This window comes from Phaethon lepturus, unplaced genomic scaffold (genome assembly GCF_000687285.1).
Source record: "Phaethon lepturus isolate BGI_N335 unplaced genomic scaffold, ASM68728v1 scaffold16564, whole genome shotgun sequence".
NCBI lineage: Eukaryota > Metazoa > Chordata > Aves > Phaethontiformes > Phaethontidae > Phaethon > Phaethon lepturus.
In genome coordinates this window covers 1-23,357 of record NW_010537153.1, presented here as the reverse complement: position 1 = coordinate 23,357, position 23,357 = coordinate 1, and the positions used below count along the sequence as shown (strand labels likewise).

Genomic DNA, 23,357 nt, shown 5'->3' with positions numbered 1-23,357 from the left:
GGGCGGCCGTACCGTCTTCTCCTGCGGTACAGGCCCCGGTCCGGTTACGTTAAGTCAAAACTTGCCAGCCTGCAGCTACATAGAGGAGGAATCTGGGCCGGACGGGGCGGTGGAGTGCGCGGCCAAGGCGCCTAGGGCGAGGACAGGCAGTGCCATGGTGCTCCCCGTGCACGTCCAGGGGAGACCGGTCTGTGTTTCTCCCAGGCCCGAGAGATGCGGGGCGGAAGCTCGGAGGGGGACGCCACTCGTGGTGCCCGTGCTTGCGGGATTGTGAGTCTGCTCGAGGAGATGTGGGTGCCCGAGTGCAAAAATCCGCGGGGCACACGCTGCTGAGTGGGTCGTGGGGCTTACAAAATGTATTTCTGGCTGGCTATTTTTTAACTATAGCGGTCTTCCGCTAATGTATGGGAGATACATTTTCTGATATGAAGCCCACTTGTATGCTCAAGGCTGTGCCATGCAGGGAATTGTATGCCGATTTCCTTCTTAGTGGGACAGCTGTAAATTATGAGATTAGTGATTTAATTGCACGGCAAGTCAGAGGGACGGATTTCTTCTGTCTTAAAGCATGCTTTCATGTATAAGCAGCAGTTAGATATTTGCTTTCCAGTTAGTATTTAAAAGCACTTTTTGTCTCTTCAAACTTTGAAAATTTCCCCTGGTGTAAGAATAGTTTCAGTAACCAAAAATGTAGCTTCTGTAATGCAGTTACCTTGCAAATGAAAACACTATTTGGAAGCTCAGAAGTCCACATTAAGATGTACTTTGCAATTATGAAGGGAGAACCATTGCTAGCACAAATAAAGCTGTAAGTTTCCTTCTTCTCTAGTTCACTAGAAAATGTGAAAACTGTACTTGCTCTCCTTGATTTTAGGAAGAAAAATGCAATGTACCATCTGGAGAAAAAGTGGAAGAAGCTGAACAACCCAGTGATATAGAAGAAGGAGGATTAGATCTCAGTGTGTCACTCAAACCAGTCAGTTTCTACATTGCAGACAAAAAAGAAATGCTTCAACAATGTTTCTGTGTCATAGGGGAGAAAAAACTGCAGAAGATGCTGCCTGATATTTTGAAGGTACTGAAATAAAATTACCTTTATATACTTGAATGCTTGTGTAACAAAGCACATTTATCTCACAAGCCTAGTGAACTTCCAGCTTAAAAGCTGCCTTTATATTTTTTAAATAAATATTATGTCAGGTCTCTGAAAGTGAGACTTTTTCAATATTTGATATACTTATTCCAGCTTATTCCTTTTTCCACTGCTCAGCTATTGCTGATTTTATACTGTTTGTCTCTACTGGTTAGTTAAATGCAAAAGGAGTTTCATAATTGCATGGAGTAAATTCAGTAGTGTTCAGTAATAAATATGCTGATCTGTTAATAAAAGTTTGTGTTAATTTATATTTTTGTCTGCTGAATTTTTTTTATGGTTTTCAATTAATGTCTGAGATAGGGCAGTAAAACCCCTTCCTGATAAACAGCTTCTGAAGCTGTAAGTCCTGTGGACTCAGTGGTAGTATCACTAGAGTTTTACTGACTTAGAACATACATTTTTTGAGTCTTGTGAACTGCGGGACTTGGTGAAAATATATTAGGCTAGCAGCCTGTAGAGAAGATGCTGCAGGTGAAATGACATTTGTGTGATGTTTGTTAATAGTTTTAAAATTTTTGTCTTTTAATTTTTATCTTTATGAGTGACATTATTAATATAGGTGAGGCAGGACTTCATTTTAAGCATGTAGTGAATTGCATACAGTCTCATCCATTTCTCATCTCTGTGAGAAGAGGTCTGGAGCAGCTGGAGGCAAAGGCATTAATGAGTTTGAAAGGAACTTGCCTGGTGGTATAGAACCGAACCTGCAGTAGGGTAGTGAATGTTACAATACGCTTGGCACTTTCTAATTTTGGTACTTACACGTGGTATTGTAGTTCACTTGAAAGTGAATAATCACTCTATTTCATCAAGAAGTCACCAAGTAGTGTGAAAGAAGTGAAGGTAACTGGAATACCCTAAAATCTGTGGTAGCATCAAGCATGAGAAGTGGACCACAATTTACATATTTCTTATATTTTCTTTGTTATGATAAGCAGCTGTTGGTGTGTTGTCAGTGGTAGCATTTGCTTTAGTTCGTGAACTTGGATTCAACAGTTGGCCGTGGTCTTTGCAGGCTTAACTATGTAATCCATGTGCTCCTGTGTGATGGAGAATTAGGAGTAATGAGGGCTGCGGTTGTTTGCTGTTCCATGCTTCACACATATGGCCCAGTGTTTCTACTGCTCAGTGTTGCAGCTGCAGTGAAAACTCTGAGCCATAGGTCAAATAACTAGTAGTGTCTGTTGCTTAATTTTTCAGAAGAAAACCCCACACGTTCTATTTCTGGTAGTTGTCAAAGCTGAAATGCCTACTTCTGTTCTTCAATAGTTGCATCAATAGCGAAGAGACTTGCAGTCAGAGTTAGCTCTTCATTCAGTACAGTTGGACTACTACTTACCGTTCATAATTACTTTGTCCTCAGAAATTTTTAGTAGCTTGTGGTCTGTTTTATCTGTCTTCTTAGAACTGTTCCATGGACGAAATCAAACGGCTTTGCTTGGAGCAATTGGAGCTGTTATCTGAAAAAAAACTTTTGAAGATACTTGAAGGTATGAACGAAACTTCTAGGTGTCATTGTACACCAGAGAATAGTCGGCCTCTAAATGAATTTTTCACTCTGTTTCTAGCTAGTAATATACATAATGAGGGTGGTGAAACACTGGCACATGTTGCCTAGAGAGGTGGTAGATGCCCCATTACTGGCAATATTCCAGATCAGGTTGGTTGGGGCTCTGAGCAACCTGATCTGGTTGAAGATGTCCCTGCGTATTGCAGGGGGGTTGGACTAGATGGCCTTAAAAGGTCCTTTCCAACCCAAACCATTCTGCGATTCTATATACACACACACACACACACTAATGAGTGTATATTAGTGTGTATATATGTTAGTATTACATATATGCACATGCTAATAGTATATATATGTATACTGTGTGTCTATATGTGCCTGTTTTGATCTTTTAAGCTTGGATGAAATTGTCCCTTGATATAGAAGCTATTAGGGACACATTCAGAAAACAGTATTATAAGCTTCTGTTTCTTAGTACCCAAACTAAGAACAACTTCTGACTGGCAGAAATAACTAAGCTAGGAGTGTAGAAGTATTGTTTGAAGTCCCATTATTTTAGGTAAAGTGACATTAAGTTGCCTCCTGGTTCTCTGCAGGGGAAATAGGACATACTGCAATACCAGTTCAATTGTATTAGTAATTACACTAGAGTATTCAGTGTAGTTAAAAGATTCTTGGTGGATCCCTCTGGTCTGCTGAGACACAGAGTTCATGTACTTCGATTAAGGATATGACGTTCCGGCTTTTCAGTATCGAACTTCCACTTGATACTTAAGGGCTGTAGAATTTACTTGTAAACGTACTGCTGTCTTGTCAATTAAGTGGAACTCTGAATCTTGAATAATGTCGAGTACCTTCTCTTAATTCTGTCTCCTATGCTTTATTTTTAGTGCCTATAGTATTGTACAGGCAATAGCTGTTCTTTTTTTTTTTTTTTTTTTTTTTGTAATACAGTGTAACTGAAATAAGGGTTTTGGGTTCGAGTAAGTCTAATTTGAGAATATCTGCTTTAACTGGGGGAAAAAACCTCTTCTGCTGATTGTTGCAATAGAGTTAATCATTAAGAGTAAGCCTAACTATATAGGATTAATTATATTACCTGCCTAAATTTTCACATTTGAAACTGTATATATCTAGGCAAGTTTGGAGCTGATTCTGATACTGACGAGGAGGCAGGTGGAGGAGACAAGACTGGAAGTGAATCAGTCAGTCAGTGAGTAAAAGACAAAACACTTAATTTAAGAATACTGAACAATACAGGGATGTTTCATGAGAAATAATCAAATGTAATGTTGAAAGACCCAATCACTATATCTTTAATTATGTGATTGCTGTAGTTGAATGGCAATGAGCTGTGCCTGCTAGAAAGCACTAAGCTTATAAACACGGCTTTGTCGCTTTGTAACATTAAATGTGTCTTGAGCACATAACTGGGTTTCATAGTGGTGTTACTGCCCATCAGTTGACTTGTGATAATTAAATGTGCACAATCCTAGCCTGCAGCAGAAGTGAAGTAATATGATTTATGTTAATCCTCTGAGTGAGCTAAAGCAGGTTGAGTAACCCCTTTCCACTTCAGTCAGTGAATTGTGTAAGCGTATTTTCAATTCATCTGAGATGTATCCCTTCTTTTCCACTCTTTTCCTTCTGGTCCTTCATTCCTGCACCAGTTGAAGCAGCACTAACACTCACCTGTTCCCATGTTCTCTGTTAGGGATGTTGCAGAATGTCTAGAGTTTCAAGAACAGAGGCTTCTGGTTTCTTATTCTTAGGTTAGCATCTGTCAGTTTTATAAAGGCCAACATTTTTTAACCTTTTCTTAAAATACTTGTCTGTTTTTTTTAAAGACAAGACTTGTGCACTACATTACTAAGTCCATTCTTATTGAATGAGTGAACTCCTTCTGAGAGTTTCTATGGAAGTAGTGAAAGGGAAAAGAAAGTTACTAATCACCCACAATGCATGAAATTTTATAAGTCTAACTTGCCTGTAGAAGACAAAATAAAAAGTGTTTCTGTTTTCATTGCTGACCTGATTATGGCTGGTCCATAGATGCAGTGCACAAACTTAATAAACTGCTGAAACAATACAAGACAATACACCAGTGTTGGGCAGATTAATGTACCTCTTAGTTGCTGGTTTGGTCAGTTCATCTAGACATACTAAATAGGAATAAATGAATGGGAAGGGTAGTGGTAGTAATCCAAATGTCACATTCTGGTTAGTATTTTTGATTTAACAAGAGACCTGGTTTCTGATCCTGTGTTTGATTCAGAACAAGCTACGAAGTTATTGCGTGAAGTAATTTTCTTTGATCACATCTTATCATATGTCATACAAATATACTAGAAATGGAGTGACACTAAGTTAAATGATTTTTCAGTTTTTCTCATGTGATACAGTTTTAATACCCTCTGACACTATTTTTTAGCGTTCCATTTGGAGCTGATTTGTGGCTGTATCCCCCCCTTTGCTATTTGTTGCCTACATGGTCTGTGAATGGTGTCAGTACACCCATTTATGTGAACTAATTTTCTTATTTGGATGTTGCCCTCTGCTGGCTACTTAAAAAAGCAAAATAAAAAATTCAAAAACTACAAAATACACTAAATATCGGGTCTCTTTACGTAAAAGAATCTCTGTTAAGTGATTTGATGCTTTGCCAGTGAACTTCTAAATAGAATGAGAAGACAAACCTGTTGGCTAAGGAAACCGTGAAAAATACTGCAAGATTTTAGTTTCTGGAGAAATTATATGATTTTTTTTTTTAAAGGCCTAATTCACAAGCTCTTTACTATTGCAAAATACATGAAATGTTCTTCAAATTAAAGAGGTATGGCAGGATTAGTACTGCTAGATTTCAGGAAGGTAATTCTGTGGCTGCAAGGTGTTTCAAAGCTACTGTTGAGAGATGTATTTATGACCCTAAGCTACACAGTAGATTGAGTAAACTCTTGCTTATATGCAAATAAAATAATTATTTGAGCTGGTAAAAACCTAAAAAGGGAAAATTGTTATTGTCAATTAATGAATAAAACAAAACAAAATAAGGAAAGCAAGCAGGATTTACCATTTTTTAACTAGCAGGTATCTGAAGACACTTAAGAACACATTTGCCTATGGCAAGTAGGAAAGTTTCAGGAAAACAACATCTGTAGGATCTAAATTGCGGTTTGGAAGTCTACTGTTTTTACACTCTACAGATAGTATTCCAGGCATAAGCAGTGAGTAAAACAAAATGAGTTGCTGTTGTCTACCTTTTCTCATAGCTGTGTTGAAGTACAGCAGAATTAAAACTGACCAAATTCTTTAACCATTGCTGCAGTTACCAGAAACTGACAAAGCTAGGTGACCTTATGTCACTGATGAGAAAGATGTGAGCAGTAACTGGCTGCAAAATCAAGAAGAAGTTGTGTTTAGAAAAAGTATAAGAAACTGAGAGACGTTGATCAAAGTTAGAACAGATTTCTTCCTTTTGACGAACAGAATGGTTGAGGTGCCCCTGGCTCTTGTATCTCTATCTCCATCCTGATAGTTTAATATTTCAGATCCCTCCAAACTGGCTAGCAAGATATGTTGGTGTAGGAATTGTGGCTTTTCTTCTCCTTTTTAGTACAGTGGCTTAAAAAATAGTATGCTACACACATGGGTGCTATCTCACAACCTTGGCTTATAGGTTCAGCTGTGTGCTAGCCTTAACAAAAAACAAAAAGGGAAAGCTGTTTGAATGATAGAGACATGAAAGGATAGGAAGAAATAGGTGAAATGAGGAAAATTATGTTTTTATATTAATAATAAGCCCAGTGCTTAATAAGTAGAGCAACATTATGCTTTTACAACTGTAAAATGTCACAAGCCCTTTTTACTAAATAGGTCTAATCTTTGGGCATTTAGGTTAACTTTTTTGCAACCTGCCTGTAAATAAATACAAATGCAAGTTTGCAAAACTTCAGAAAAGTGTGTTTCATCAACAAGTCAGTCAGTAGGCAGGGAGACTAAAGATGCAACAGTGAAGAAACAGTGAAAACTGCATTGGTAGGCTAAACTTTGGTTGTTTGTAATCATTAATATGTTTTTAGTTATCATTTGAGTTTAAATGGGTGTATTTGTTTGCCCTGGGAAGAGGGAAGACTTTTCAGAATGAAAAAGGCGGTTTCTTTTTTTGTATCCTTTGTTGATTCTTCCTAGTTTGTCTTTATTACTTGTCGTTTTCTTGTGAATGGCTACTTTTTTATGCATTCTATTAATGATGCAACATTAAAACTTTTTTGGTTTAAATCCCACTTATCTTAGTTGTTTTCATGGTCATGTAAATGTGGGAAGGGAAAATGTGAATAGCAAGTCTTATTGTAGTCAAAAAATGTGTTGACGGATTGGAAGCATGAGGTTTTTTCATCCTTACTCTTAAAAAAAAAAAAAAAAAAGTTGACTAACTTACACCTTCAGCAATATCCATGTGTCAATATAAATCCAGAAAGTTTAAATCAGTACATCTGAAGAAATTACAAGTGTACCAAAATTTTCAGGTTTTCTTAGAAGGGTATAGTTTGTACTGTGTCTTTTTTTTTTGTCCTAAAACAGGCAAATACTTATCTGCCTTTAAAGACCTGCTTCCTGTCTGTACTGTCTGAAAGTAGCAGGAATATGGAGAAGTTTGTCCAGATACAGGAGAGATTGCAAAATTCAGATGTTTATCTGAAGCTTTTGGATAGTATTGCATCTGTAATTGTAAATTAAATCTTCCTTTTTCTGATGCACATATCCTCATTCTGCCACCAGAACTGGAAGGCCTGAGGCTTTTCCTAAACTTCATCTCTCTAAAAGCTTCAGATGCTTCTATTAGCATGTAAAACACTTGCTCTGTTATTTTTTACACCAGCTTTTTGAGTTAAACACTAGAAATTCTGGAATAAGCATGCCGAAGAACTGAAGAAGCAGGGCCTATGTTTGCCAGTAACTGGAAATTGCTGTTACAATAGATATGCTTCATTGCTTGTGGGCTCTTGTGTAGTTTTTTGACTATACAGTTTTCAGATTTTTGTTATTGTTCCTGTGTTACTGTCTGCAATGGAGTATCGTTAAACCAAGAGAATTGCTATATAGCAAGCTTTCAACTAAATGACAGATGTTTAGTGGAAAGGAGTTAGCCAATTAATGTCCTGCAAAACTGAGTAGGCATTCTTCCAATCTCATTCAAAAGGTACTAGCATGTTCTTGAACTATTTCTTTCCTGTTCTCTGAATTGGGTCTTTAAATACCCTCCATCAGGACTGAAAGTAATTTGCTGTATCAATAAAACATGTATTAAAAGAACAAACATGCTAATACCGTTCTAGTGATCATATGTTCGTGTGTATAATGTGAGGAAATGTTCCTTTGCTTTGAAAATCTAATGTGCTTTTTTTTATTATGTGAAAATTTGCTATATAATATTTGCTCTTTCAAGGGTTTACAGGCTTTTTACTGCTTTGCAGTCATGAGTGCAGTTTTTGCTTGTTTGTTTTAGAAAAGTTAGCAGTTTAGAGGCTTGCCTTCTTTTAACATGTTTTGCTCCTGGGTACTGGGCTGCTCACAAGCATGCAGTTGCTATCTGATATTTACCCCTCTAGGACAATTTGCTTATCTTTACCATTTGGAATCACTGAAAGAATAGGCTACATGAGTCACTGAACAGATATAATAGCATTTGGCATCTTTTCATTGTCTTATGTTCTCCTGGTGTCCTCAGACTTCACCTGTAGTCAGACTGATTGGACCTTTCATAAGTCATTATACTATTTGATTAGCATATGTCATTTGGGATACCTATCCTGAAGAGAACTACTTCATAAGGATTTTCTCTTTTTTTTTTTTAAATTGCTTGCTGTAATTATTTTAGTTCTCATTTGTCATGGAAAACTACCCTTCGAACAAAAATTTGCAGGAAGCTTACGAGTACTTGGGACTTCTAGAAATGTTTTTTAGACTTGGAACTGCAAAGGCAAATTTTAATTTAGGAAGGTACATCATCTTTGTCAGAGTAGCAGAGGTACTGATCTCAAGCCTCACCCCAGAGATTTAGGTGAATGTTTCTTAACAACAGTTAAAAACCCTGTAACGAAAGTATCAGCATGAGTGTATCTCATGTTGTCAGACTGTCTTCTAGTCCGGTACATTAAGATTCTTCTTTCTGTCACAAAACTTTTCCTGCTTTTCTCTAACCCCACTTACTACTGAAGCTTGGAATCCCAGCCACAATTATTACAGTGCTATTGTTTTAATTCTTAGCCATGCACTCTTCTGACCAGTACCACTTTTCCTAACCTGTGGTGCTGTTTTACCTTAGCTGACTGCATAATCTGCAGGAGTTGTGGTATCAAATCACTCTCAAAAAGCACTCGCACTGCTGAAGGACAATGCTTGTCCTTTATTGGTTCAGATGGTTCCTGCTACAGTAATTCCTATAACATGTAACTCAAATCATGGGTTACAACAGTTCAAAGATATTTCCATTACAGTGTCCACCTCTGGCCCCTTTGGGCCAAGTTACAGAGTTTAACATTGCAGTGAACTCTTCCCCTTGCTCCTACCCTGGCTAGCAACAAGGGGTTCCTGCTATAGTAATTCCCATAACGTGCAACTCCAATCCAGGGTTACATCAATTTAAAGGTATTTCCATTACAGTCTCCACCCCAGTCCCTTTGGACCAGACTGTCGGGTTTAACACTGCAATGAACTCCTCCCCTTGCCGCTTCTCTGGCTTGGACTTACACACAGACTGCAGTCCCTTCCATGAGCCACAGTCTCTCCAGGGGTATATCTGCTGTGGCATGGACTTACTCGCAGTCACTTTGAGGTGCAACTGTTCCAAAAAGGTCTCCTCCATGGGTCACAATGCCTTTACCTGCTCCAGCGTGGCCTTACCCACAGCCACAGTCCCTTCAGAAGTAAACCTGCACCAGCATGGCCTTACCCATGGCTGCAGTACATCTAGGGGTGTAACTGCTGTGTCGTGGGCTTATCCATGGCCACATGCTTTGAGGTGCTCCAGCATGACCTCATGCACAGCCACTGATGCTTCAAGGTGTACCTGCTGCAGCATGGACTTATCCACAGCCACAGATGCTTCGGGGTGTCCTGCTCCCATGTGGACTCATGCACAGGTCACAGTACTTTCGACTTGAGTTCACACTGGAGTTCCAGCCTGTCCAGTACAGCAGCACAGAAACAGCAGTGATGCCCTGGCCATCTGCCAGCCCAGATGCATGGTGAATGCTGTCACCAAAATGTTCCCAGCCACAGCAGAGTAAGGTGATCAGCACTAGAGCAAGGAGCAAAAGCAAAAAAAACAGCCACTAATGAGCGCTAGACTCTAATGGTAAGGAAAGCAAGTCCCATGGCAAGCACAGAAGCCTGCCAGTTAATAGCTAAACAGCAATAACAGCTATAAATTTGATCTAGCACATTCCAATCAAATCTGTTTTTATCTCAAACCCTTTATGTCCCATGTTGGGTGCCAAAAAGGGCTTTTGTGGTTTAACCCCAGCTGGCAACCAAGCACCACACAGCTGCTCGTTCACTCCCCCCAGGTGGGATGGGGGAGAGAATTGGAAGAGTAAAAGTAAAAAAACTTGGAGGGTTGAGACAAAGACAGTGGAATAGGTAAAGCAAAAGCCATGCAAACAAAGCAAAACAAGGAATTCTTTCACCGCTTCCCATCAGCAGGCAGGTGTTCAGCCATTTCCAGGAAGACAGGGCTCTGTCATGCGTAACTGTTTCTTGGGGAGACAAACGCCATCACTAAAGGTCCCTTCTTCCATCTTCTACACCCCAGCTTTATATATGAAGCATGACATATGGTATGAAATATCCTTTTGGCCAGCCTGGGTCAGCTGTCCTGGCTGCGCCCTCTCCCAGCTTCCTGTGCACCCCCAGCCTTCTTGCTGGGGGTGGTGCGAGAAGCTGAACAGTCCTTGACTGCTTAGCAACAACTAAAACCATCAGTGTGTTACCAACATTATTTTCATCCCAAATCCAAAACATAGCTTCGTACTAGCTCCTATGAAGAAAATTAACTCTATCCCAGCTTAAACCAGGACACTGTCATCCTGAGGGAGTAGTATCTTTAAAGATGGATAAAAAGAGGGAGCTTTAAATTACTGTCATCACTTACTAGCATGTTATGCAAGAAGAGGGTATTAAATTTGTATACTGTGCATTAATGATTAGCATATCTTCTGCTCCCATTGTTTGGAGATATGATGTTGTGCTACCCTTTCTGAAATCTCTACCGCAGTATAGATAATTAGGGAAAAAAAAATTCTTACTAACACACAAATTAAACTAGGTTAACAAGCTGAGAGCAAAACTGAACTGTGAACTGAAATGCTTCTGCTTGGCCACAAGATGGTGCAAAATGCCCGCCTATTAAATGAAGTAGTGACGTTTCACCAGCAATACAGTCCAATCCAATCAATTCTGAAAGAGTAAATTGTAATGTAAAAGTACTTTGGGGTTCTAAAAATCCTTTTGCTGACAGTAGGTAGTCTTTAAAGGGAAGTGTTTTTTCTTGTAATCAGTGATAGCGTCAAGGCAACAGGAGGAAACTTTACAACAAGTTTTGGTGTGTGATTCTTGCAGTTGATAATTTATTTTTATGTAGCTGTTAAAATGGGAGTAGGTAGTTTCACAGCCAGTGTTTGAACCATAGAGGTTACTCTGAGTTTTCTGTCAAAGTGGTGATTATAATTCCTCGGTGAAATTTGGTGTTGGAGCTCTGGTACCAGAGATGTGAAGTTTCTTGCTGGGATACTATTTGTGCAAGATCAGGCTTTCCCAAGTGACGCATTGTTGTCCAGTGCAGAGATGACTACTCAGTTCAAAATGATGAATTGTGTGTGAGGGAGGATAGGGATGGGGTAGCCTAAGCAGCTTTTGCTCTTAGTGATCCAGCGGGGTATATCACAACGTTATTTTGGTCAAGAGTTGAGTGACTAAGTATAACAAATTGTTATGAGTTGCTTAAAAGAAAAAAAAAAAAGGTGTATCCTTCTAGGTCTGTTGACCAGTAGCTGGTCCCAGATCCACTGCTCTCCCCAGCTGCTGGCAGCTGGACATACAAGCCTGCAAGGTTTGCATCCCGTTCCAGTTGCCGCTCAGGCCTCTTTGTGCACACCGACATCTCTGATAGCTGGTGCAGACCTGTTATTGTTCCCAGTAGCTGACACTCAAAATGCTGATCTTCTGGGTATCAATTTGCCTACTTGCAGACCCTGGTCTCTTTCAGGATTTGGCCTCTGATCTTACAGTCTGGTACCTGACTCACAGACCTCTTTACTTGCTGGCTAGACTAGCTACACAGTGATGCACGACATTTGCCGAGGAAGTGTGCACATTTTTTATTCTGCCTAGTTTCTGGCACAACAGTCCTGCAGGCCCCTATGTCCTGTGGTCCCCTTTGCAGTTGCTGGCACTTAGACACACACACACGTGTGCACGCATGCACACATATATACAGAGAATACTGTCCTCCCATTTGGAAAAATAGGTAGTGTAGCAATAGAGTTCAATAAAAATGCAGGACAGACTGTGGTGATTGGGTCCAGGGCTTGGCCAGACAAGTGTACTGACCAGCAACCTGTTTATGCTCTGCTGGCCCTTTATCTTCTTTTTTTCTCTTTTTTGCCCCCATGCTTGTTCTTTTTCAATCTGTCTTGGTCTCTCCCTTTTCCCACCTTTGGTTCTTCCTCTAAACATCCCATGCTGCCTTACACATTCCTACACTCCCCTTAAAAAAATCTGCCAGTATGTTTTATGCAATCCTAAAATGCTCTTCCCCAGCATCCTATACAGACCCCCTTGCTACTGTAGACAGTAACACCATTCAGGCTGTAAGGTGATTTCTCTAGCTGACTGCTCTTACTAGGTTTCATTCCCAGAAAATGGGCTGATTGCTTTCCTTTCACAATCCTAGGAGCAGCTCAAGCTGGGTGATCCTGTTGCACTGATGAAGTTACTGGTGTTCTTCTGCCCCTCACTGGGCGTTTGTGCTTATGGTGACTTGCCATTAAATGCATGACCTAATGGGCAGGATAATACACCAGAGGACTGAGTGTGATAAGCCTTGGCAAGTGACAGAGGAGCAAACCCTGAAATTTCTGGGAAGGTATGCTGTGACAGCATCATGCACAGGTTTGGCTGGTGGTCTGTGCTGGCACGTGGCCTAACCCCACCCAGTAATGGAGGTGGATGGGGAAATGTTGCTACCCAGGAGTCTGGCACTGTCTCAAAGCAGAGGACCAGCCAGGCTTTGTTCCTAAGCCGTGGCCTGTAGCCTGGCACTGCGTGCTGAGAGGGTGATTCTCCTGGGCTAGGTTGTGCAGGCTCACTGGAGTGGGGTGGGTCTCAGTTAACTATGACCTTGTGGGTGCTGTATGAATGCAAAACTCTTCCTCACAGCCTATCCTGTGATCCACTTAACAAATCAAACATATGTTAGGGTTTAAATCCAGCCAGCAACTAAGTACCACACAGCTGCTCACTCGCTCCCCGCCCTGGTGGGATGGGGGAGAGAATCAGAAGAGTAAACATGAGAAAAGTCGTGGGTTGAGATAAAGACAGTTTAGTAGGTAAAGCAAAAACGATGCACGCAGGCAAAGCAACATAAGGAATTCATTCACCGCTTCTCATCATCAGGCAGATGTTCAGCCATCTCCAGGGAAGCAGGGCTCAATCACATCTAACAGTTACTTGGGAACACAAACGCCATCACTCTGAACGTCCCCTTTTCCTTCTTCTACGCCACAGCTTTATATACTAAGCATGATATCATATGGTATGGAATATCCCTTTGGCCAGCCTGGCTCAGCTATCCTGACTGTGTCCAGCCCTCCAGCTTCCCGTGCACCGCCAGCCTGCTTGCTGGTGGGCTCATGTGGGAAGCTGGACAGTCCTTGACTGCTTAGGAACAACTGAAAACATCAGAGTGTTACCAACATTATTTTCATCCCAAATCCAAAACACAGCAGTTATCGGCTGTTAAGGAAGAAAATTAACTCTATCCCAGCTGAAACCAGGACAACATGGTAATACCATGGTGTCTGGTGTTCCTTTTCCTACATAACAGCAGGAAGATTGATACTCTGGTTAACATGTCTAAACTGTCATATATAGCAGACTAGTTTTATTTGTTGAATTCTTGGGCTTACTTTACATCTTAACAGGTGAGGGCTGTAATCCATCTTGCAACACCTCTTGGCCTTTGTAGTACAAGACTGATGACTGAAATAGAAAATAAATGAGCAAACTCTTTATTTGTGAAGAGGCAAAGTTTAAATAATTTTATGAAGGGCCAGCCATATATACAGAACTTCCTGTTCAGCATAGCTATTTGAACATCTAGTTTGTAACCATTCCTTCTCTTTCAACTCTGCCTGGGAGTGAAAAGTCCAACAGAAATTAAAAGGTGGGGAGAATATTTATTGAGTTGACCAAATAGGAAAGCAAACCGGAAAAATACATACCACTGAGTTTTGAGAGAAGTGCATCACAGTAAGTAGTCTATTGCTAGTTTATTATAATGGCATTAGACAGTACATTTCTCTTGGGCATTCCTTATTTAAAGTGCAGAACATTTAAAAATCTTTTTTTCAGGTGCTGTGTATATGAAAACAACTACCTATTCTTAATCAATAATTGCATGCTACCATGCACATTTATGTTGCAATGGGTACAAAAAGTGGGAGAAACAGAAGAGTCTATTCATATGTAACCCCTGCTGCTACAGAAAAGGAAATAGCAGTCAAAATAACTCTGTCTCTCAGACCAAGATGGCTGGAAGTATTATAGTGTTCTCCTTCCTGACATAGCCGTTGGACACCTGAAAGAAAATATGTCTTTGAGAGCATGGGGAAAATAGATCTGTATTCAATTTTAGGAAAACCCTTCAGGCTGTTACTGAAAAACAAGTTGCTAAAGTCATCATATTTACATCTGCAATACCAGAACTGCCATCCTTTTTATAGTGCTTTTTAGCTCCCACAGGCAGGATAGTTTCATTGATTCTATATTCATATGTGTGAAACCAATGTCACACCAACATCCAGGGTAGGAAATTGGCAATCCTACTGTCAAAATGCTCACTCCACATGTCAGTTGATCTCTTCCAGTGATTCCAGGTCCTTCTGCCTTCCCTCTTCCTGTATGTTTCACAGTATTTTCACAGTTTGTATAACTAATATGTGCAAAACATGGACATGAACATTTCACAAAAGTACCTCTTCCTCATATAAAGGAGTTGAAATCTTACAGGTCAAGGGTAGAAATCTTTAGAAGATATAGAGAAATGCAGATACTGAATATGATTTAACAATTGAGTTGCATTTTGTTTTAAAAAGTGACCCTTTGTAAAACTAGGAGATTGTGATGTAGAAGGGGTGGGTGATGGTGGGGTGATGGTAACTTCATGAAAGTAAAATCTTAATTTCAAAAGAAAACAGTAAATAGTATTTGAATGCAACTGAAACTATAGTTTTTTCAAGTCATTTAACTGTGTGAAAATTTATTCTGAGTTTTAGAGAAAAGATCCTTATATTCGGGAGAGGGTACCAGTGAGGATTGTTATTCTGAAAGGCTAGGGTGTAGTGGAAATCTCTGCTTTATCCTTGTGGATTGCTAGGCAAAGCAAAAAAAAGCTCATTCTCAAGAGCTTAGATTAGCACTCTGTGCGTTCATGTATTCATACTTTATTCAGCTGGCCTATTGGCCTACCACCATATAATTTCTTTAGTTAAAGTAAACATTGCTTAGAAAAGTTCTCTTCAATTGTAAAAGATGTAGATTAAAGTGTTGTCTTATTTGTTTCCAGACAGGACAACAGTATAGACTCTACTTCTTCTCTGAGAGAAGACAACAAGCTGGAAGGTCAGGAATCAAAACAAGGTATGTAGTGGAGAAAGCTGAAATTTTGTTTCTTGATGTTGGGCAGTCACTAATTCCAGCTCTCTTTTGAACTGCAATCACAGAGAATCATCCTCTTAGAAATCAGATGGTGTAGGATTACAGCCTCTCCCTTGGGCACAATTCCAGAAAAGGAGAGGGGAACTCTGAAGAAGACATTTTAGGAACTTTCGCTTCGTAATTCTGTGAGATTGGAGAGTTTTTTTGTGGCTGGAAGCAAATTGAAGCGCTTCAAAGTTTGCTAGTTTAGCTTCTGGAATGTGACTGAAGCTCTGCAAGGCTCATTTGGCTCTTCATATCTAGTTTTTCGGCCGAAGAGAAATTTAAGTAATTGCTATTTCTTGGTATATAGATGATTGCTAATACTCTGTTACCATTTGCTGAATTCTTTCGAGAGTCAGTTTTATGTTCTGTTGAAGTGATCATAAGACTCTACAGTACTCTTTTTTGACATTCATAGAAATCCATTATAATGTATTGTTTGCCAAAGAACTGCTTGTAATTTAATAAATTTGTTCAGTCTTGATACATGATGCCTTGCTTTGATTGTGTAGAGCTGAGATCCAACAGAATGGTGCCTAACACTCACCACTCCAGATAACTGGTGTATTTTACTTGAAATCAGTGCCAGTGGAAGTATACACCTAAATCTCTGAATCTCTGAGGACTAATGTTTTGTCTCGTATATTTTCTCTTTTTAAATGCAAAAATGTAATGCGTGAGACATTCAGGTCTCGGTGATTGGCAGAATAGAAAATGCAAAAGCACGTAAGTTAGTGGTACACATTTGAGTACCTGCTGTGTAAGGAAACAGTTTTCTTAACCTGCAGCAGTATTTGTTTTATTCCAATCATTAAATCAGCAGCACATAACAACTGCCAGTATTATTTTGTACATGAAGCACTAGAATTGTAGGTGTTTCTGTCTCAGTCTATTTATTTTCATTTGGACTAGTTGTATGCAGTAACATCAGAAATAGCTTTTCCAATCAAAGAATGTTGCAAATTCTTATGAGCTATATTTCTGTTCTGTGAGGGTCTAACATTATTTGCTTCCTGCAACTCCTATTTCACAATTCAGAATGTTGTCTAAAAGCTGTCTCATGGATAACTTTGTGAAACATGTTTTTTTCTGAAGTAATTAGTGAAGGGAATTAAACAGAGAATTAAAGAGTCATAACAAAAGCACCAAAACTTTTAGGAGCCGATTTCTATGGCTTTGTGAGGAATGCTTTAAATGTTGCCTGTTGTACTATATGGAGTGACCTTAGAACTGACAGATTCCCTGCAGATCCCTTCCACTTTTGTATTATTAAAGGAATTGATGATTCTTGCAGGTGATTGCTTCATTGTTGCTTTTTATGACTTAATCAACCAGCCTATCATGATGGCTTTGGGCTGTAACAGTGGCTTCACTCAAGATGTTAGCTTTAAAGAGCTTTTGAGAATATCAGTATAAACTTAATCATTCTGCTGAGCTGCAGCCTGTGATGGTATGAGGAATAAAGAAAGAATGAGAGGATAAGCAAAAGTGGATAAAATAAAATTAAAAAACTGAATTAAGTGTGCTAAAATGAATTTCACAACTGTGACTGAAGGAAAAAGTAAAAGTTACCAAAATGAAAAACATAATGAGAAATGCCAACCATGATCTTTGTTACTGGGTAAAATTACAACTGCAAAAGAGCAAAATAAAGCCCATCAGCTAATTATACATCTATAAGCGAAATAGCTTGTATGAAAACTGTATTACACAGTTTTGGAGGCTCCAAACCCTGAATGGAACCCAAGGTGGCTTTTGCCCAGCTTCCTGTCCCATACTAATTCTGGGACAGAAATAAATGGCTGTTAATATTTTATTCCTGCCTAGTACGTGACCAATACCAAAAGGAATCCTGTGATTGGTTGACCCCAGACAGCAGTAGGCACCCGCTGTCTGCTCAGTTACTGCTCCTCCAGTGGGGTGGGGGAGATGATCAGAAGAGCAAAAGCAAGAAAAACTTACTGGTCAAGGTAAAGACAGTTTAATAAGTGAAGCAAAAGCTGTGCACTGAAGCAAAGCAAACTAAGCGATTTATTCACTAATTCCCATTGACAGCCAGATTTTTAGCCACTTCCTGGAAAGCAGACCCTCAGCAAGCGTAACATTTACTTGAGAAGACAAATGGCATAACCATAAATGTCCTTCTTTCCTCCTTTCCTTGAGTTGTTTTTGCTGAGCACAATGTCATATGGTAGTGAATATCCCTTTGGTCAATTGGGCTCAGCTGTCCTGGCTTTGTAGCCCTCCCAACCCCTTGCCCACCCCAGCCTACTCCCATGGGGTCAGACTGAGAAACAGAGAAAGCTCTGAGGCTGTGCAAGCACTGTTCAGCACTAGGTTAAACACTGGTGTGTTATCAACACAGTTACAGAAACAAATCCAAAACACAGCACCATGCAGGCTGCTGTGAAGAAAATTGACTCCATCCCAGACAGACCCAGCACAAAGTCAGTTTCTCTTTGGCAGTGAATTAAGATGGGTATGCTCAGAAGTTAACTTTCAGGCTTTGAACTGCATTGCAGTAGGTGCATTGATGCACCCATTTTTTTGATCCATGGAAGTGCTGCTTGGCTGAACAACATGTTAGGTAAATACAGACTGCTGCTGTGCAGCAAGACTAGAGAATATCCATTTCTTAATTCTTTTGATCCCATTTCTTTCCATCTTTCACGTACTTTGTTTCTTGCAAGGTAAAGTTGAAAAGATGGTGTTCAAAGTTGATTTGGTAGTATGGGGAATAGGTAAAACTGCATCAGAAACTGAAATACTAATCTTGAAGTTACTGTCACGGTAGGAACAGGGCAAAACTACATAGGATTGAAGAAGGCCCCGGTATGTTCATCTCTTATACGTACTTTTTATACACACTGCTGTGAGGAGGATTTTTTGTAGCTTCAGAATCATTTATGTTTTTATTTGCTTGAAATTGTGGCTTATTTCAGTTTTTATTGCTTGAAAATTGTGGCTTATCTTACAAAGAACAAAGACCAAAAGTTCTCTGTAAGCTTCATCTATATGGCTTATTGTACATTTTCCAAAGCTGAATTTGCTTTCTTGTCAGCTTTGATTAGAACATCGGAGGTGCCACATACGTTAGCTGTATATGTTCACCTATACGCTGTATTTACCAGTATGATGCAATCCAGTAAACCAGTGTTGTGAGGTACTGGATTGATAACTCTGTAAGATCCTAAATCAGGAGTGCATTCTCAGTCAGGGTAACGTGTAGTATTCCTAAATCCTTAAATGCTGTGATGAACCATAGCCTGTGATCAGCAGTGAATATCCAAATATCTTTTTTTAAGAGCATATAGTAAAAAAATCTTTAATACTGAATCAATAAAACCCTTGAAGTTACGTTTTGAAATGTTACTATTGTTTATAAAACCAATTTGAGATTTTTTTGACCTGACAAAAATTATTTTATTTAAATGATTTAAATTCATGGATCTTTTTGCCACTCCCTTAATCTTCAGAGAAACACTTCAAGCAGAAGCGATTTTGTAAGTTGAGAGAAAAAAATAGTTCTGTCATGTGACAATATGATTGTTACATTTGTGTTACAGGCAAGGGAGAAGATAGTGATGTCCTCAGCATAAATGCAGATGCATATGATAGTGACATAGAAGGCCCGTGCAATGAAGAAGATGGCCCAGATGTGCAAGAAACCACTGCCAGAAGTGGAGCCAGTCAGATAGACGACCTTCAGAAGGACATTGAGAAAAGCGTGAATGAGATACTGGGGTTGGCAGAGTCCAGCCCAAAGGAGCCCAAAGCAGCCACCTTAGCCCTTCCTACGTCAGAAGATGTTCAGCCATCAGCACAGCAGCTGGAGCTTCTGGAGCTCGAGATGAGGGCCAGAGCTATTAAGGCTCTGATGAAAGCTGGCGATGTAAAAAACCACCCTTGAGATTGTTCAGATTTAATTTCAGTGTTTGTGTTGAAGGATGTTATGTCTGTTCTCTTCTGTGCTAAAGTATATTTGGGTTGGGTATGACATTCCTCATTCAAACCCTATTGTGTATCCTGACCTGTGGCTTAAGCTGTTGATAGTTGTTTTCATTGCCTTTAGTGTGCTGCTTCCATGACATGTACAGAGGGACTTGATGCTTCATTGAGATAAGGTCTCTCTGTGCTGGGTTATCTCCTCAAGGAGTCACACAATGCATAGAGCTGTGCCAGGAACCTGATGCCTTCCAGAAAGGTTAGGAGAAAAACACTAATTAGGTGTTTTCTCCATTAAAAATTTCTCCTTTAAAGAAAAAGTTTTTTATAGCCCCATTGTTAGAAATTACCAACTATTTTGTTTGTTAGTAACTTGTTAAACTACTTGAGAAACTTGATTTATATGTACTTCATTAAAAATGCCATTTTGAAGAAGTCTTTTGTCATGTGACTGCCTTCAGCATTCTGTGATGGGATTTGAGTTTGCTTATTTCTCCTTGGGGCCCAGCTCATCACACTCTGGCTCTTCTGGTTAAAATGAGTTACTATTTGCTTAAATGCCTACCTAATTTTTAGAAAGTTGAATTCCTAAAGTGAAGGATTTTTTCCTTTCAAATACATAGTTGAGCCATGTTATTTCCCATCCCTGGAAACATTCAGGGTCAGGTTGGACGGGGCTCTGAGCAACCTGATCTAGTTGAAGATGTCCCTGCTCATTGCAGGGGGGTTGGACTAGATGGCCTTGAAAGGTCCCTTCCAACCCAACCATTCTATGATTCCATAATTTTCAGAGTTATGAAAGTGCCTGAAAGTGACAAATGTGAGTTTTTATACTGTTGGTCATTTAATTATGTCACTTTCCTCTGCTGTTTATTTTTGTCATAACGGAAATAAAGAAAATAGTTTTTGCTTGACTATGAAGCTCTTTTGTTGAATATTCGGCATAATATTTAGAGCAATGCAGCCAATCAGACTATTTAGAAGACCTTGAGTTTTTAACATTTCACGTGCCCTGTAAATAGGAAAGTCCACCTAATTTCTGTACAAATGTTTTTTAGAAAAGGCATTTATTTATATTATATAACTTCTAAAAATCATAATTCTACTTTTATCCATTTCAAGGGTATTTCTTTGTAAGTAAATTATATTATAGGATGGATTTTCCTGCTATGATGTCTTACAATAATTAAAATAATTCTGCTTTTGTTTATAATTAGTGCTGGTTTTATACTTGACTGCTAATCAAATGCATATTCAAATATTTCCGTGTCTATTTGTTTAAAAACAGACACACACAAATCGATTTTTTTTAAAGTATGAAGCTTACAAACGTGTTCCTTATTATGTGAAATGATGTAGTATATATTGTTACCCCAATTGTCTCTTGATTGTTACTTAGAAACCAAATTGTATACTTTGCAACAGTAGGATAGATAATTTCCACACACTCTTTTGTAATATTACTGCAGACCTTGTTCTATTCAAGTATTATGTCTTGAATTCTCTTGCAAGATTTATAATTTTCTTTTTTCTCCTTCCTTTCTTTCTTTTCCTTTTTTCCCTGTATTCTCTTTTTTTCCTTTCTTTTTTCTCACCTTTTTTCCTCTTTCCTTTTAACCTTTTTTCTACCCTTCTCCCTTTCTTTGTTGGTAGTCAAGTACATTGTCTTAGTAGCAAGCTTCTTACATATTTCTTAAAGTATCATTGATTTCCTCTAGAATCAACAGTATTGTGAGTAGAATGGTAGCAAAATAGTGCACTATAAACTTTATTATAAACTAAAACCTTCATTAAATGCAGCTGAGAAAATTACAGTGTGCATTCACCAAATGATGGCAGTGACCTGAGTAAATTTCACCTGACTGTCCTCAGTTATCTGCATCAACAACATTTTTCTCTTTATTTTTTAGCAAATGGAGGATGTAAGTTAGGATATATATATTCTATTCAAAAGTTAGCTGTCTCAGAACATGTGTGCATTGTCTTCAGTTAATTTCATTTGGCTTTTTTGGTGAACCTGTGATTTATTTGAGCACAGAGAAACAAAAGTAGGTGAAAAAAACAGTAGTCAAAACCTAGATGTGCAGCCTTTTTCTTTGTAAAAGTCATAGGCTAAATTATGTTAAGACTGCAAAAATAAGTTTTACTGCTGCTATACTTAGATCCTTAAGGTGCTGAATATCTTGCTTTGCCTGCTCTGGAAACAAAAAAGCTCACCTGCAAGGACATTTGCTTCCTAGTCCTACTGTGCAACCCTGTATATCTCGACCGATCGGAAAACTTGTTCCTTATGGTTGTTCCTCTCTTCTTTCATGTCAAGTTTCATTTGCCAGTTCTACAATCTGCCATAGCATTGATGAGGCTTGCAAAATCCCAAGCAATAGGAATAAACAAAAATCAGTCCTTAATATTGAAGAAGAACATACAATGCAGTAATAGTTGGCTGACAGGACAAACGTTTATGGAACTGTATCTTTCCTTTTTTACTGGTACTCCCAACACCTGTGGTGTCATCACCCACAGAGGCGATTCCTTACTGACTGCATACTCCCGTGTGGCTCCCGTGTATTCCTGCCAACCACTGAACAGCAAAAGGTTACTTCATGCAGAAGCCATGCCTGGGTAAGGCATAACATAGGGTGTCTTAGGAAAGCTGAACGTAAATCAGGTTTAATGAGAAATATGTTTCCTACGCCACCAGAAGAACTGATACAGGCAGATGTGCAAAGTCCGTTCAGCAGCATTGCAGAATGAAATGTTGGCAGTTGTTTGGCAGCAAGGAAACACTGCTGGAAGTAATGACAAACTAGAACATAGTTCTCTTCTACTGCCTGCTTGCTGGAGGCATATGGCATTTATTTCTGCACTGAGCTTCATTTTCCTATTGGTTTTCCAGGTCAACCTCTAAAAGTTCATTTTTTAGTGTGTTGCACTGTCAACAGTTATTGATTCAAGTTCTGTATCAAGAAGTTGCATATGCTAGCTTTAATATGTAGTATGACAAAGATGAAACAGGTTTACTGTGCATATGACAGAGAAGATTGGTAATTACAGCCCAATTAAATTTGAAATTGAAAGAGAAGGATTCCAAGAAAATGAAATTAAGATGTTTACAAAAATAATACATATATATCATAAGAGAGACTTCATGTGATTGATTAACACAAGTGCTAATTAATTTTTAGGATATTGTACTATTGCTGCTTAGGTTAAAGACAGATCAGCTAAATTGTATGGGTTCCTGCACTGATTCGTATAACTGCAGTTAAAAAAATCCAGTGCATTTAAAAGATTTATTGCACAACTTTTGTTGTTCATTTTCAACTATCTCTGATTTTTTCCTTGAAAAATAAATCTAGTATTTCACTTGGAGGAAGAGACAATTTGTATGTAAAATGCAGTAATGAATTATTTATGAAACCTTGAATTAATTTTACTGTTTTTTGATAAACCACCTTGTTGAAACAAAAAAATACTAAACACTGGGTGCTGGTCAGCATGAGGAAAAAGATCCTTATTATATTCTGGACTGCAGCAGAAATGTTTCCTAATGAATTTTGGCTGTCCTTACAGATGAAGCCAAGTGCTATTTTGAGGAGGAGGTTTGACTCTGTTTGAGTAAATAAAAAGCCATGACTCTCCAGAGAGCCAAAGGTATCTATTAGTTCTGTTTAGGGGCTTTGATGTTATTTTTCAGGTGATTTCATAGAGAATTAATAGAGAATTATTAATTCAGGAGGAAATGGTTAAGGACCTGCTAAGCCACCT

The 23,357-nt window shown here is 38.9% G+C and overlaps 1 protein-coding gene across 1 annotated transcript; it reads left to right on the top strand.

Moving 5' to 3' along the window:
* Positions 1-878: 878 nt before the first annotated feature.
* CAAP1 (caspase activity and apoptosis inhibitor 1) lies at positions 879-19,577 on the top strand. The gene is made up of 5 exons (XM_010286401.1): positions 879-1,075; positions 2,562-2,646; positions 3,804-3,879; positions 15,511-15,584; positions 19,211-19,577. The coding sequence occupies exons 1-5, from the start codon at positions 1,007-1,009 to the stop codon at positions 19,552-19,554; spliced, it is 648 nt and encodes a 215-aa protein (XP_010284703.1). The 5' UTR covers positions 879-1,006; the 3' UTR covers positions 19,555-19,577.
* Positions 19,578-23,357: the final 3,780 nt, after the last annotated feature.

Coding starts and splice junctions, on each gene's coding strand:
- CAAP1 (XM_010286401.1), top strand. CDS start 1,007: ATGCTTCAACAATGTTTCTGTGTCATAGGGGAGAAAAAACTGCAGAAG. Junction 1,076..2,561: donor TGCTGCCTGATATTTTGAAG/GTACTGAAATAA, acceptor CTGTCTTCTTAG/AACTGTTCCATGGACGAAAT. Junction 2,647..3,803: donor ACTTTTGAAGATACTTGAAG/GTATGAACGAAA, acceptor GTATATATCTAG/GCAAGTTTGGAGCTGATTCT.